General features: G+C 45.9%; 1 protein-coding gene across 1 annotated transcript in view; it reads left to right on the forward strand.

The window, feature by feature from the left end:
• Positions 1–16,951, forward strand: part of Egflam (EGF like, fibronectin type III and laminin G domains) — a 161,784-nt gene extending 144,833 nt beyond the window's left edge. Inside the window, exons 16-17 of the mRNA XM_059276748.1 lie at positions 3,424–3,554; positions 16,063–16,951. Of these exons, the coding sequence (XP_059132731.1) occupies positions 3,424–3,554; positions 16,063–16,951 (1,020 nt within the window). The remainder of the gene's footprint in view (positions 1–3,423; positions 3,555–16,062) is intronic.
• The last annotated feature ends 385 nt before the right edge of the window (positions 16,952–17,336 follow it).

Here is a 17,336-nt window from a genome sequence, read left to right on the forward strand (position 1 = left end):
GAGGGAGGGAGGGAGGGAGAAAAGAAAGAAAGAAAGAAAGAAAGAAAGAAAGAAAGAAAGAAAGAAAGAAAGAAAAGAAAGAAAGAAAGAAAAGAAAGAAAGGAAGAAAAAAGAAAAAAGAAAAGTGAAATCTCCTTATTTCAAAATGCCATTTAGGGGGAAAATACTGCAACACCATTTGAGCCAAACAAAATACATTTCTAGGCCAAAACACTTCTTAGGGAGCCAGCAAAAAGCCTGCCTTAAAATAAAATGGCAAACAAACAAACAAAAAACCCTTCTCTTAAAATATAATTGTTCTAATATTAGCATTTCAATGCACAGATAATGTCCTAAATGTGCCTTAATGTTTTAGTATGTTTTTAGTCAGTATCTGAAAACATTTACCCACAAAGAACTGTTTCTCCTTTATTCTCAGACCTCAAAGTCATAGGCATCAGTTTAGACTACAAATGCTTTTCAAAAGAACGGGGGGGGGGGGGAGGAAAGGAAGGAGGGATCTCCCCACTTTCGACATAAGAGTGGAACAGAAAAAAAAACCCAAGGATTTGGAAATAATTGGCATTTGGCGGAAGTCCTTCAGAGAGGGTCATTTTGGTCAAGAAGCAGATTGCGTTAAGTGTTTGTGAACAAAGAGCTGAGGAGAAGCCCAGAGGAAGGGTGGTTCATTCTGGCTCTGAGTTTGAGAACCAGGCCAGCAAGGTGGGGAAGCCAGCATGGCAGGAACATGAGGCTGCTGGTCACACTGCTTCTGTCGCTAATTAGCCTAAAGCTAATGTGGTTGCTCTACTTCCCTTTATCTTCACTTCCACCTGAATGAACCCCAATGCATGGTACTACCCCCTCCCCCCACAGTGGGTCGGCCCCATCAGTTGAACCTCCCTGGCAACAACCTCCTACACAGGTCCCGATGTGGTGGTATTTTGTTCCCCAAAATATTGTGCACCCTAATAAACTTATCTGGGGTCAGAGAACAGAACAGCCACTAGATACAAAGGCTAGAAAATGGTGGCACTCACACCTTTAATCCTAGCATTCCAGAGGTAGAAATCCTTCTGGATCTCTGTGAGTTCGAGGCCACATTGGAAACAGACAGGCATGGTGACACACACCTTTAATCCCAAGAAGTGAGCCCAGGGAGTGATGGCAAAAACAGAAAGATATATAAGGCATGAGGACCAGAAACTAGCTTTTAGCTGGTTAAGGTTTCAGGCTTTGGAGCAGCAGTTCAGCTGAAATTCATTCTAGATGAGGACTCAGAGGCTTCCAGTCTGAGGAAACAGGATCAGCTGAGGAACTGGCAAGGTGAGATAGCTGTGGCTTGTTCTGTCTCTCTGATCTTAAGGTGTTCACCCCAATACTTGGCTCTGGGTTTGTTTTATTAATAAAGACTCTTTAAGATTCATGCTACACCCCGAGGTTTGCTGTCCAGGTGACTTTAAATTCCACCAAGCTGAGGATCAGGGTTAAGCACTGGCGTGCATGGATCTCCACCCTGGAGATCCATAAGCCTGGTACTGATCCTGGATCCAACTCTGTGCAGAAAGTGTTGAGAAAATATTGACCTGGTGTCTTTAGAAAGGGATCTGGAAGACAGAATGGGTCACGGTGGCCAGCTACACCCCTGACTTGACAAACTCTTGGACACCAAGAGGCAGAAAAAGATATAACGTGTCTTGGGTTGAATGAGATCTTCTCTAATGTCCCAATAATGTTCGAGAACCAGATAACAAGTCTGAATAAACAGAGCTAAAGGCTCCTCTTACCAGCTGACCAGCTTACTCGGTGTGCTATTTAATACGATGTCAACCAGGATGAAAGGGAGAGAGAGCGGCAGTTTTGTGTGTCTGTGACATTTTTCATTAATGTACTGGATAAAGGAATCCCAGCCAATAAAGTTGTGGAAGAAAAACTGTACAAAACAGCAAATCCGCCACGTGGTAATGAAGATACTAACAAAGCAATAAGTTAATTCACTAAGACAAATGTTAACACTGGTACTCTCAGGGTCCAAATGAAAATGGCTAGTGGTATCACATGGAAAATGAACAGATACAGGTTGGGGAAAGGTTCACTTTTAGTCTAAAAAATAGCAACAGATAAAATACACAAAATTACTTATCTAAATTATTATAGCGTTCCTTTTTTGGCCATATTACAATGCAGGCCCAGATCCTTTATATGCAGCTTCTTGAGACTATTCAGGGAATAGCCTGTTCCTGTGGAGTTCAACAAAAACCTTACTCTTTTAAATGTTCTCACTCCATCTCTTCACCGGGACCAGCTACTCCCTATGTACGGTCCCATCCACCCTAAGGATTGTGGGTAATTAAGCTCCGAGAATCTCCAATCCCATGCTGAATGTTTTCCCACTCCAGTCTCAAGAAGCGTTATAGAGAGGACATGGTCACACGAGCAGAAAGGGCAGCTTTTAAGGACATCATAGTTCCTGTCTACTTTGCTGCCACAGTGGTACACAGGGAAATCAGACAAATGTCCAGAGTCAGGCGGGCTGAGTCCCTCTCCGCCCTCACTTGCTGAGATGACCACAGCCAATTCCTCCACTGCACACAGTCAGTCCTTTTATGCTGAAATCTTCCATGGCTCTTCCTGGCCTTGAGGAAGTCCCATTCTGAACATGGCATAAGTTCTTTGCCATCTCCTACCAGCTTCATCCCCGAACCCTGTGTTTATTCCATCCCTTCTTCCACTGCCCATGGCTCAAATCCAGTAAATGCACAGGGCTCTGCCTTCTTCTCTCATTGCTCCACCCAAGACATCCTTCCCAAGTCTCTTCAACAAATACCAACTTGTCCATCAGATCCCAGCTCATCTCCCTCAAATCCAACCCTCCTATGCTCCTGCTCCTTAACACACAAGCCTGCTACAGTTGACAGAAGTAGCTTACGGAACCATCTTACTCAGCAAACTGGATACAGTGATTTTTTTTCCCCCTTAAGGAAAATGTCATGCAACAAATATGACAGTTTTAACATACAAAAACACAGAAATGGGCAAAACGCGCAAAGATACTAAAGCAAGATGGCTACCTTCAACAGAAGTAGAAACAGACAATTCCAACACTGAGGGACATTAATGGACAATAAACTGTGAACGTGATGTGAGATGCAGTCCCACATGATGGTTTAGACAAGGTTAGTGAGAATGACACCGGCCACCACTGGGAAAATGTGGAGAAGCTGAAACCCAACGGTATTTCTGACAGTCTCCGGTACCCTCATAGTGCTTTGGAGGTGTGTGTTGGGGGGGGGGGGTAGCTTTCATGTGCTACTCAACGGGGAAACAAAAGGGATTAAGTGACTTGCCTAGAGCCTCATGACCTGTAAAGACCAAAGCCAGAAATGGATGGTGACTCTAAGGTCTGAATTCTGAGTCATGTTATGATGCAATTTTACTTGGAAGCTAGCCTTTGACTTGACGATGATGATGGTGCTGCTGCTGGTGGTGGTGGCCGTGGCGACGATGACAAATCGATCTGACAACTCTGACGAGCACTTATTGAGTATTCACTATTTGCTCAGTTCAGTGCCAGAGTATGGCAGCACATGCCTTTGTCGGGAGGCAGAGGCAAGAGGCAGGAGAATCTCTGTGAGTTTGAGGCCAGTCTTGTCTACATAGTGAGTTCTAGGATATCTAGGACTACATAGACAAACCCTGTCTCAAAAAACAAAAACAATAACAACAACAACAACAACAAAAAAAACCTAGCCATTTCTAGAAATTTTTCTGCAAGGGATATTAGATGGGATTGCAAAGAAAGTCACTGGATACATTCTCACTGTCTATGAGAAGACCAGAATGCTTCTCGAAGGTCCCACCTCTGTAAGGATTCTGGCCACCTCTTCAGCACTCCCATGAATTTAAGAACTTATGTTAATTTAAGCAAAACCTACAAGCATTCATTTTTGAACTATTCTGACTTTTCCCCAGATGTCTATACAGTTCCCGCCAACCCTCTCTCCAGATGTAAGCACAATTTGTTGCTTGCAAGTCTCAGACATTTGGAGTTCATACCCAAACAGATTCTTGATGCACAGCCCCCCCCCCCAACTTGTTCTCCTTAATCTTCCCCCTATCAAAAATGGTACAGACACTTCCCAAAAAATGGGTTGCAAAAAAACATAGGCCGGGCGTGGTGGTCCATGCCTACAACCTCAGCACCCAGGAGAGGGGAGGCAGGAGGATCCCCTTAGTGAGTACAGCTCAACCAAGACTACACAACAAGATCCTGTCTCAGCCTTCCCCCAAACAAAGCAAACAAAAGCACCCTAGCACTCTTGATTAACCCCTTCCTGTCCAGGAGCCTCCACTTGCTCTGCATGCCTGGTAGCTATGGCTTCATACTTTCTGAAACCGAACACTGCCCACTGTTCTCTCTGCTAGAGTCAGCCATGGGGGCCTCTTGCCTTCTCCACCAGTCTATGAAGCGGCCCTCGCGCCTGCCTCCCTCCTTGCTCCCCACACACTCATGCTGCACAGAGCAGCCATGGTCACCATCCAAAAGTATCCATCAGAGCCTGTCACTGTGGATTTAAAACTGGGGCCAACTCTTATAAACACACTCCACTTTCTCTCCCATGACCCCGGCAGGCCCCATTCCGTTCCACACATGCCTCTCTCCTTTCAGCCACCGGGGGCCTCCTTCTGTTCCTCATACGCACCAGGCCTGGACACCCTCAGGAACCTGTATGCGTCATTCCTGCTACATGGAACCTCCTTCCCTGGATCTCTCCAGAGGTCCTATGTATCATTCAGGTCTGAGTCAGAACTCAGTTGCTCAGCACGTCTTCTCCCATCACCCAGGCAAAGAAGAAGTGTCCCCTAGGGACCTCCCACAAGTTCTGCCACCCACCCACACAGCCCTTACCCTTCACCGCATGCCCAGCAGCAACCCATCATTAGGCCACTCATCAATACCTGATCATGTGAATCTCGTTTACTGCCCTGGTGCTCCCCAAGGGGCAGAGTGAGAGACCACCTCAACTCCTCAGTGCTGCGGCCCCCAGCAGTTATAAAAACTACCAAACACACAAAAAGGTATGGAGGAAATATGTCAAATAAGCCAAATAAATGACTTCATAAATGGAACACTATGCATAATTATGTATCATGGGAAATGGTTAATTAAGTTACATTTTTAAGTCATAATACAAAAAAAAAACCTGTAAGTATATTCCAACCACAGCTTGGAAACATGGATATTAAATATATGTTTATCTTAGGGTTACTATTGCTGCAATGAAATGCCATGACCAAAAGCAACCTGGGGGAGGAAAGGGCTTATTTCACTCACAGTTCTATATAACAGTTCATCATCAGAAGCAGTTAGGACACGAACTCACCCAGCACAGGGACCTGGAGGCAGGAGCTGATGCAGAGGCCATGGAGGGGTGCTGCTTACTGGCTTGCTACCCAGGGCTTACTCAGCCTGCCTTCTTATGGATCCTGGACGACCCAGCCCAGGGATGGCATCACCCACAATGGGCTGAGGCCTCCCCAATTGGTCACTAATTAAGAAAACGCCTTACAGCTGGATCTTATGGTGGTGGTCTTTCAACTGAGGCTCCTGCCTCTCTGATAACTCTAGCTTGTGTCAAGTTGACATCAAACTAGCCAATACAATGTATAAATATGCACAGGAATTAATCTATCACCTATAATATAATATCATATGGAGTTACCTCTGATGGTGGAGACTGAAACTTTAAAAGAATTAGTTTCCAAGCTTTCTCAATTTTTATAAAGTATGTTACCTGTGTAATTTTTAAAAAATATTTCCACCTTTTTTTTTTTTTTTTTTATTCTTGAGACAGAGTCTCAGTATACAGCCCTGGCTGGCCTGGAACTCACTATGCAAAACAAACCCACAGAGACCCACTGATCTACCTGCCTCTGCCTCCAAGGACTGGGATTAATGTGTGTCTACCACACCCTAAAGATAGGTCAACTTCTAAAAATGTACAGATGTAGAATAAAAACAAACAACTCCCATTGAAGAAACAGCAACTAATAAAATGAACAAGTATTTTTCTGATTACTCAATCATGGAACAAAATGATACAAGCTATACCAAAAGCCTTTCGTTTCTGATCCGGGAAAGAAATCTGAAAGTTACTGGAAGCTGTGATTTGATGGCTTATGTCCCCCAAGGGTCCACTGGGACTGGCTGCAAGGTCCTGGGGGTGGTGGTGTTAGAGAGGAACTTTGAGATGTGGACTTAGTGGCAGGTCTTCGGGTCACTCTAGGTGTGTGCTCAGAAGGGACTGTGGGATCCGAACTCCCGGGGGACCAAGACTAACACACAGACAACGGAAGGGCATTAACCTCCAAATCACACTGCATCACTCTTGTCTTCTTGTAGAGTTAAGGAGACCACGGAAAACTGGGTGAGGTGCCTTAAACCTGCAAATCCCGGCACTTCCCAGCACTTGGGGACAAGCAAGCCTGGTCTACAGGGTGAGGCGCTGTCTCAAAAAAAACACAGAGAAACCCTGTCTCAAAAAACCGGAAAACAAAACAAAACAAAACAAACAAACAAAACCTCATTTTAAAAAAAGTGCTTTTGATGACTTCTGTCAAAAGCACAAGACAAAAGGCAGACCTAGTTCTCTATTGTCCTGTAAGCATTTGAATCTGACCCCAACAGACACATAAGACAGCATTCGTGGCTTTGACTGTTGTGAGCCGGAAACTTCTAGAAGAGTCCTCTCTAATTTCCTTGAGCCTGGCCTTCGGGAAAGGCTTAGCTACATCCTACTCAGCCACCAGTCTGAGTCTGTGTGCCAATACAGCACAGCTGCTGTCTACCTGCCAGGACAAACCCCTGTGCATCTCACTAGGAGAGACTGTGGACAGTGACCCCACCCCCAACAGAAGCAAGCTAACTTCTCTGTTTCCAGAGGAGGAGCAGGGAGTGAAGTGGACCGAGGGAAATGCTGGCATTGCTGGAAATATGATACAATGTTGACCTCGCTGGAGGCCCCTAGCTATGTCTATAACCTCCCGTGAGGACGACAAGGTCCACGATTCATGAAATTTTCTTCTTTTAGTTTTAGCTGTATGGGGAAATGAAATGTGAGGCCAGCATATGTCATGAGGGTGACCTTTGTGACTAATGAAGCTCTGCCTTCATCACTGAACTTGTGTGTGTGCACACTGCAGATCCACAAACCACATAGTGTTCACAACTGCCACCAGCGTTCAAAACTGTCTGCACACCGTTCATTAGAGCTAGTGCAGTTCCCATGCTGTCCAGTAGGGGCACAATTGTCCTTGTCTCACGGGAAGATCACATGCTGGAATTGCTCACTCAGAACACCTGTAAATCCCACGCGTCCCAGATTTATTAGGAAATTTATTACAAAAGATGACTTCACAAAAGCATGAGCTCTCCCTCACGGTGGCAGAAGTGTGCCCTTCACAGAAGACGTAGTAGCAGTTTTCAGCCGAGTAGCTTAAGAAACTGTCACCTAAGTTTACTATAAGTCATCCGTAAATGTCAACAAGGTGACATAATGGCACTGCTGCTCATCCAGCAGGTTGAACGAGCAGATGGCAGTGTTTGTGTTCACTGAAAAGTCACATTGCATGCTTTCTTTGGAAAGGACAGGCCAGGAGGCCAGGATGTGCTGTTTGATACCTTCTTTCAGTGACTACCACTCACTGAGTGGCCCTCCCGGCTCCACAGTGCGGTGGTTACGCCTGTGTGTCAGTCAAAGGGCAAGGGCACCTGTGTCCGGGGCACTGGGGCCTATCCAGTGCCTGGCAAAAACAGACACACCCACCACTGACTGAGTCAGAGCTAACCTTGAAGAAAGTATTGCTTGCAGGACTACTCAAGACAACTACAGAAGGAAAAAACATGTATCAATTTTTTTTTAAAAAGTGCCACTAGGCCTGACGACCTCAATTAGACCCCTGGAACCCTCATGGTGGAAGGAGAAAGCAGTCTCTTGGGAGTTGGCCTCTCCTCTGCACATGCGCTGTGGTATGCACCACCACACACACATACTCGAACACAAATAAACAAATGCTTTTCTTTTAAAAAACTCAAATTATTTCCCAGTGACCAGGAACAATCTTGTGTCAGGATGCCCTGGAATGGTTTTCGTGACCCATGTAATTTATAAAGCAAAACTATTCTACCTGGAAATTCTCTAGTATTGAACTCTTCTACCTGGAAATTCTCTAGTATTGAACTCTTCTACCTGGAAATTCTCTAGTATTGAGGACACTTAGTGGTCGTCATCCTGTCAGGCTGGGGTATGGTTAGCAAGCCTTCTCTACTGGTAAGCACCAAGAGCTGGCATCCTCACTCCCTCGACAGGGAGCCAAACCGACCCAGAACTTACTCATGTTCACACCGCACTGGGAACGGAAATGGGACTTCCTCCTACCCTGCACTGCACCACATGCTTTCAGATACTGGGAATTCGGGGAAGTTAAAAGAGCAATGGAGCTACAGTTGCTTCATACAGAAATGATCCCACCTAGTGTCTGGAGTGTGATCTTGGCATCTTTCTACGAGGTGTTATGAACTTAATCATACACATACTCACGCACGCACATACTCCCAAACCAAAAACTTAGATCGCCCTATCCATGTCACCTTGCCACCTGGCTTGTCAAATGATCAATGCTGAGCATCTGTCCATGTCACCATGCACCCCCCCTACATCACTGTCCCTCTATTACATGTGAATATCACAGTCCGTCCTGTTCCTGAGCATGGAAGCTCAGCTGTTTCCAGTGTGTAACTCGTAGACACAAAGTGACAAAAATAGTCTGGGCAAATTACAGGGGCGTTTTAGTATAGATATTGTGTATATATATTTAGTATATGTACTGTGTGGGAGCAGCCTTCAGTGTCTGTCAGCAGCTTCTTCCCCTGAATCCCCATTTTAATCCTGATACATGCCACTAACTGAACTTCCCACCAAGTTGGTGATCCCTGTTGGAAAGACCAGGCTCCCAGCAGGAGCACCCACACACCGGCTGTGGAGGCCAGACCATGGCTGTGGCTGGTTTCTACACACATGCTCTTCTTTTTTTTTTTTTTTTTTTTTTCTTCCAACCCCTCCTGGTTTAAATTCCTAGGGGTAGAAATGCCTGACTAAGGGACAGGGCACATTTTTGAGGCTTTTGATGAGTAATACAAAATTGCCCTCCTGGAAAGTTACAACTCAAACATCCGCCAGGAGCATCACGAAATGACAATTTCCAGAGCCGGCAGGATTTGCTAGATTTGATTTCAAACAGCCAAATTCCGACTGGGCCATAAGGTTTCAAAACAGTGGAATCACTGATAAGATACATTTAGAAGAAAGGCAAACAATTCAAGGTGCCACTGCTTGACCTTAAGAGTATATGCATTTTCAAACAGTAGAGATAAAATGTTAAGGGTACCAGGTACTAGCAGATTGACAGGATGACTCCAGGAACATCCAGTGCACAGCCAGAAAGGAACATGACGCAGTCTCATATGCCAATCTGGATACTGCTAGGGTTTGGGTTTTAATAGCAGCATACTCATTTTTTTTTTAAACAAGAAACTCGAGAAATGATATATTCTTTCGTAATTGTATAAATGCTCTTAACAGCTAATGTACCAATCCGACAGGCTCAAAATTCTTTTACATATTTATTTATTCAACAAATATAGGGGTGCCTGCTGTGGGTTGGACACTATGCCAGTGATGAGGACACATGGAACCCGACAGTGGTCGACTCCTCAGGGAGATGCTACCCTAAACAGAACTCAGAATCCTATAGGTAAGAGTCAGTACAAGCAGGTTAGGATGCCAGTTGCCAGTGGCTGTTCCTGGGCAAATTGTCACACCTTTAGGGACTCTCAGAAGCTGACCTGGAGATCTGGGGGCCCTCTGACTCTCAAGTTCCACAGGGTGACTAGGTTGTTTGAATCCTTAATTTTATGTTTTTCTAAGAGCTTACATTTTCATCTCTATCTACATCTTGCATAGGCTCTCCCCTAAAGCCATTTTTTTTTTTAATCTACAGTAAAACTGATGATCCAGGTACCTTAAAGGAGTAAACACAGGGCAAAGTTCCAGTCAGATGATCTATGCTCTCAACTTTAACTGTTTCTTTGGAGAAGTTTCTTGAATGTTCTCACCTTATTCCCATGTATGCTATAAATACAAAGGCATAAAGAACGGTGTAGTGGTGGGTCTCCAGATCCGCTGTGTGGAAACAGCTGGCATCTTGTCATCATGCCTCAATGTTTATGGTGGCACTCCAAGTGGCCCCAGGGGTTAAAGGCATGTAACTTCTGGCAATAGATTCTCACCTTCATCCTACCCGAACTGGAGCTCAACCAACCCACACAATTCTGTCTACAACATGATTACAACTCAATTGCCCCGTTAGCATTTTCTAATATTAGAAGCGGGAAGCACTACATCTGTCACCACTTGTTATTTTCCACCAGATGTTCACTGTCCTCCGATCTAGGGACTCCTTGCAGAAGTCGGGTTTGGGGAGCAGACATAGCACCCAACCACACATACCTTCAGGAAGTAATATCGCCTCCTAGTGGCCCTTCAAGATACTACCACTTAACAAGACAACTTGAGACATGTATGCCGATTCCAATTTGTTCAGCCTTATAAACCAAAAGAATTAATAATAGCCAAGATTTTCCCACCATTCAAAAGTATTCGGGAAAACAAAACAAAACAAACCCACCAGACATTTTTCCTCACCTTCCAACTAAGTAGCAAAAGGCATGCGAGCGCCAACTTAAGTTCCCTCCAGCAGCAGCTGCAGCCACATGTGACTAGAAGGAACATATAGGTGGTATCACTCAAAACAATGTAAGACAACTGAAACTCTGTCCTTCTGCAACTCCTAAGAGGACTGCAGAGCAACTGCTTGAAAGTGCTTGAATGGCTAAGCCTCTGAACTTCTCACACTCCCTCCACCCCCAGCATCGGCTATTCGCCTGAAGTGAAAAACACGAAGATGACCAGGGCGACTGTGCTCAAGACTGAGGCATTTAAGAATCCATTCTCTTCTTAGCGTCTGTACAGGCTGTACCACACCGAGTTGGGAAACACAGTCATCTTATGTGGAAGCAAGTTGCAGTCATCAGGCCTCAACCAGTCAGAATAGAAAATTTAAAGAGATCAAACTCCCGTTCTGCAAGATTACAGGACCCCTGATGCAGAACAGGGGCCCAACAGTCAATCAGCAGGAAGACGGGACTCTTACTACATCGCTGCAACAATTGCTTGGCATCAAACCCGTTTCCCAAGCTTTCAATTAATATAAAGGAACATATATTTAGAATGGCAAACAGATTAGGAGTTGGGAAGAGGAAATACCACAAGTTCCTGCTATTTCCCAAAATAGAGCAGGCACACACACATTCCTCCTGTGAGAATAAAGTACCTGAGCCTAACACACACTTCTGAACAGCTCATTAGTCAGCCGCATGCCCAAAGAACCTAAATATCCATCCACACACACACACACACACACACACAAAAAGGCGTCTGAAACTCTTATTTCCATGTAAATGGCTACTCCACTGGAATCAACAATGAAAATGCGGACTAAATCTCTCTTGGAAATCACCATGATTTACTAAAAAGAGCTTCGTTTTGTTTTGTTTTGAGCATTTCCGACTTGAATTTCATGGCAGAAGAAGGAGTACAACTGTCTTGAAGCACCAATTGGAGAGTGTGTTAACTGTAACAGACATGGTAAGGTCAAGGGCCAGAACCAAGACTCCTGACTAAGAACTGTGGCCAATGCTGCATGGTGGTGGCACCCACCTTTAATCCCAGTAAAGGCAAGCCAATCTCCGTGAGTTCGAGGCCAGCCTGGTTACACAGAAAAACTCTGTCTCCAAAACCCAATAATAATAATAATAAATAATAATAATAATAATTTTGACCAAAAACTGGGCAATGAATATGGATATGATAAGATAAAAAAGGGAGATTACGGAATCTACTTTTAAAAAGGAACTACTTGTTTTAAATAGGATAAGTAATGAAATTTTTTTTGAGTTTACCAAATGTTACTGGACTGGACATTGTTATATATTAATGGAGTTTTTTGTCTGAATCTGTCAAATGTTAATGGACTAGACATCATTAATGTAATCTTGACTGTGTATATTGTATATACTAATTGGATATAATTTTTCTTGTATTAGTTATAAGCTTTTTTAAATTTTAGACAAAAAAGGGGAAATGTGATGGTATTGTGTTCCCCAAAATATTGTGCACCCTAGTAAACTTATCTGGGGTCAGAGAACAGGACAGCCACAATATTAAACATAGAGGATAGGCAGTGGTAGCACGCACCTTTAATCCCAGCATTCCAGAGGCAGAAATCCCTCTGGATCTCTGTGAGTTCAAGACCACATTGGAAACAGACAGACATGGTGACACACGCCTTTAATCCCAAGAAGTGAGCCTTTAATCCCAGGGAGTGATGGCAAACACAGAAAGATATGTAAGGCGTGAAGACCAGAAACTAGAAGCATTTGGTTGGTTAAGCTTTTAGGCTTTTGAGCAACAGTTCAGCTGAGACCCATTCTGGATGAAGACTCAGAAGCTTCCAGTCTGAGGAAACAGGATCAGCTGAGGAACTGGCGAGGTGAGGTAGCTGTGGCTTGTTCTGGTTCTCTGATCTTCCAGCATTCACCCCAAATACCTAGCTCCAGGTTTGTTCTTATGAATAAGTCCATTTAAGATTCCTGCTACAGATTATTTTTTAAACTCTTTATTTACTCGCTCATTAATTCAACAAGTAAAGCCCACAGCAGGTGGGGTCTCTGCTGCACATGCAACAGGAAACAGCAAGTCTAGCCCTGAACTCCTGAAGCCACCAGGCCATGGAGGAATCTTCCCTCCTCCGCTTCTGCTGCACATCTCTAAACCACATGCAGCACATCAATCCCAGAACATGCCAGCAGGCTCCCCTTCTCCCCCACCATCAGCACAGCACAGGGGTGGCCCTAGGTCACCTAGCGCACTGGCACTTACAGTGTCCTCTGCCTGAGCTACACTTCCCCATTCACCAAAATCACATGCTGCTTCTTCTGAAGAATTCCAGCCTCGGCTCCAACCTTTCTACCCAAGAGATTCTTCTTCGGCCTCAACCCTCAGGCAGTGTCCTCACCATGGCTCTCTCTAACTCAGCCATGCTATGTCATTGTTTCCCTGGTCCTTACCACTACCTGATATGATCTTCACTGTTTCCTAGATTTTTCACTCTTCTCCACCATTCGGATGGAAACTCATGATAGCCAGTCTGTTGATCCTGTACACATCTGGATCTCAGTTCCCCTGAAAATTGCTTGGAATATTAATAGGAGACTGATAAACACCCACTTATTAAGAACAAATATGGATAGTATTAACACTTTTGTATTGATACCACAATGTTAGGTCCCAAATAACAAAGAAAAAAGGCAACACCCTAAATACTAACAGAGTCAATGGGGCTTTAATTAAATTTTTGAAAGGATCCTCACAGCTTATGGAAGAAAAAAGCAAAACAAAACAAAACATACAACCTCCCCATGTGGTCACATCAGGCTACATAACGCAGCATGCCCAAGTGCTAGCATTAGCATTACTTAACCTCTACAATTTATTCTGCTTCAAAAATCACTCTAAGAGATGCCAAGGACAAATATTTTTAAAAGCATCCTTCCCCCAAGAGTTGGCAATAATCCTTTCCCAAACTATAAAGGTGTGAAAGCAATTTCTTCACATTGAAGTAGAAGAAAGTGGTGATCTACCACAGAAAGCATAGATTTTATCCTAGTGACAAGCAAATTTTCTGAAACACAAAACCGTTCTGTTAATTTAATAAAAGGCATGAGCCTTCAAGGCATATTCAAATCATTTAAACTCTTGAGATTTTTTTTTTTTTTTTTTTTTTTTTTAAAGATAGGGTCTCATTATATAGCCCCACTTGGAACTCCGTTGCCTATGCTGGAACTCACAGAGTTCCACCTGCCCCTGCCTGCTGAGTGATGGGATTAAAGGCACCACATCTGGCTTGGTAGATTACTCTCATAATTGCACATTTGTTACATTCTGCTGTTGAAACAGGGCCCAAGCTGTCATTAAGGGAATGACTTTAGGTCTTGACCATCAAAGCTCTCACTTCACAGCAAAGATGCCACAAATCCCTATGGGTCACGCTGGAGTCAGAAAAGCTAAGGATGTGCACTGGGCAGAGCAGGCATCCACTTCCTGCAATGTGAAAGAAGCAACTCACTGCTGTCTTTGGGCCCTGCCCTGAGAATAACTGAAATCCACTTAAGAGCATCAGAAAAAGAAAAGAAAACAAAAAACAAAAAACAAACACGGCTTTACAACAACTTCACAGCAAGATATGAGAAACAATGTGTATACCTATCAAGAGAGAGAAACTTAAATAAATTATGGTTCATCCTTAATGGAGTTCTCAGCTGCTGTGAGAGTAAGGTAGCTTTCCTAGAAGACTGATGGAGACTGTCAGGATTTAGGACTCTGCCTGAGAGTGGAAGAAGCTGACAGAACAGGGCAGACAATGTATCCCAGTCAGTCAGAAAACGAAAAGAGCACAATGTTTGCAAAGCATTTGGCTACATTTGGAGAGAGAGAGACAAGAGCCAGGAAGCCCTGTTCTTACAGATGCTGTGAGTGTGTGGTGGGATAGAGATGTGCTTTTTACTCTGAACTTTCGGGAACTATTGAATCTTCTCCCGATATGAAGGGACATCCCACCATTAATATAATAATATCTTCACATGATCATTTATACTAACATTGACCTCAAGAATGAGTCTTCAGAAGCAAAAGGGTTTTTTTGTTTGTTTTTAAATCAGAGAAGTTTCATTGGGTTTAACAGCACAGCGCCCAGTTCTCAGTTCCCAGAAGAGAATCCAAGTCTCCACTAATAAGAGCAGAGTGGCTTGTGATCTCACCTATTACAAAGCAAATATACCTCAGTTCAACTCTGGGAGAGCAAATAGCTGCTCAGGCCTCCTTGAAAATATACCTCATATTTAAACTGAGCTTAAACATTCTCCAATGAAGCCTCCAAATGAACAGTTTCCACCTTTTGTAAGACAAAACAGTCTGAGAAAAACACAAAGAGCACAATCTAGTGTTTTTAAAAGCACAGGCTATGCTGAGGTCTGCTTTCCTCAACCAGGCTTAGATTAGAAGCCTCTGCTCCTAGTGGATTATGACTTCAGATAGGTGTCAAAACAATCGTGTAAGGGGAGGGGAGAGCATCAGTTGCAATAAACAATTGCTTGAGTTTTACACGGGGGGGGGGGGCGGTTGGGGGCTGCTTTAAGTATAAAGTGGGCACCACTTTTGAACCCCTGACTAAATAAGTCACAGCAACTTGACTCCAAGAAATTTTGTTGAATTAAATATTCAGCTTAAGACAAATTGGTTGACAAACTTTAAACTGAAAGTTTTGCTGGAAAAAGAAATACTTTAAGGGAACACAAAGTAAACGCAAAGAACGTATTTCCATATAAATGTCAGTCAATAATGGCGCACGTGTCCTATCGATATCTGATTGCTTTAAACACACAGACAAAAACGGTTACGAAGATAACCCAAGTGTAAATGAAAGGCTTATGTTTTGGCAGCTGAAGACGAGGGGCCAGAATCACATTACTCAGGCTCTCATGTAAGCTCACAACACATTCTGTGCAGTTGTCTATGCCTCTGAATTGACGATCCCAGCTTTGTGCTTTTAGACAACACATCAGGAATGCCACCAATCACGAAGCCTAACTTGGCTCGCCTACACTTTAACTTGGGGTTTTAGTAAGTTTAGCGCCTGCGTGACACAAGCACCTAGAAATACAGACAGGTCATGTCAAAATGCACCATAAAAGCAGAAAGGACCAGGAACTACTTTGCTGAGGCGCCGAGGTTCAGAGGCAAGATACCATCTGGCAGGTCGCAGCTCCAAATGGGGACTTAAAAGGTCCTTGCCGTCCCCCTGGTAACCTCTGGCCTTGGAACTCACTTGCCCTTCGCGCCGCACAAGTTCGGCGCGGTGCAAGTCCGCGCCCACGCGGGCAGCAGCAGGGTTGACCCTGGGCTGGCACGGGCGGCGCGAGCCCGAGCAGCGCTGGCCCCAGAGCCGGGGACGCGCCCCCCCTTCCCTCCCCCGCACGCGCTCCAGGCTGCCGCGCCGCGCCCCCGCACTCACCGACCGCTCCCGCGCCGCTATCTTGCCATCCCAGCCGGCCGCCGCCCCGGGGGGCAGTCCGGACCCTGCAACCCGGGACTTGCAATCGCGAAGCAGCCAGCCCGACAACAGCCGCGGTTCCGGTGTCCCCGTCGTCCCCCGCGCAGGTCGGCTCCAGCGGCCACCGGCGACGGGCTGCCGCTGCCCTCTCACAACCCCCCGAGAGCCACCGCAGCGCCAGGCGACGATAACGGCCGCGGCCACAGCCGAGACGCTCCGGCGCGGACTGCGCGCCCGGAGGCGGCGCCAGCAAGAAGCTTGGCAGGGGGCGCAGCACCCAGGCCCCGCCCAGGCCCCGCCCCGCGCGCCCCGGACTCTCCCCCCCCCCCCGCACCCCCCCCTTCGCCGGCCCTGCGGCGCGCACCGGGCGCGGGCCCGCGAGGTCGCGCGTGAGTCGGAGCCTCTGGGTCGGTCGGTCGGTCGGTCGCGCGCGGGCCCGGCGCCCAGGGTGGTGCCTCTGCTGAGGCTCGGGTCGCGCGGCCAGCCTTGCAAGGTCACAGAGCCGCGGGAGAGAGCGCAGCCGCCCTGCCGGTGCAAAGCCTCAGGAAAGGCCGGCCCAGCCCAGGCGGCCCTGCGGGAACCAGCGCGGCTCCCATACCGCTGTCACTGCGCGATGCAAACCTTGCAGGGAGGAGGAAACCGAAGTCGCCCCGAAAATGCACACGGACGCCCATTCCTGCCTTAGGCACGTCTGTTGGCTTAGATTCCACCCCCCACCCCACCCCGATTTTGTGAGTTACCTAAACTGCGCCGTGAGCTGAGGCGCTGACACTCAGGACCCCTTCCTTCTTGGTGCAGGGATCTCTCAGCTCATGAGGGCCCGCGGGAGCATTCTGAGAACATCCTGGAGCCATCTAGTCGTGCCTCCGAGGCGTGGTGGGCTTATTTGTGCAGAGAAGAAACGGATCCCTTAATGGGGTGAGATTTTTCCTCCGTGCATTGTTCCTATTTCCGCAGTTTCACTTGGCCTCGGTGTTCCTCCAGAGTAATGCACCAAATGAAATTAGTAGGAGAGTGTTTTATAGCGCAGAATCGTGGTTTGAAGATGTTTACTCTCTGTGCCGGACGCG

This window comes from Peromyscus eremicus, chromosome 11 (assembly GCF_949786415.1).
Source record: "Peromyscus eremicus chromosome 11, PerEre_H2_v1, whole genome shotgun sequence".
Classification (NCBI taxonomy): Eukaryota; Metazoa; Chordata; class Mammalia; order Rodentia; family Cricetidae; genus Peromyscus; species Peromyscus eremicus.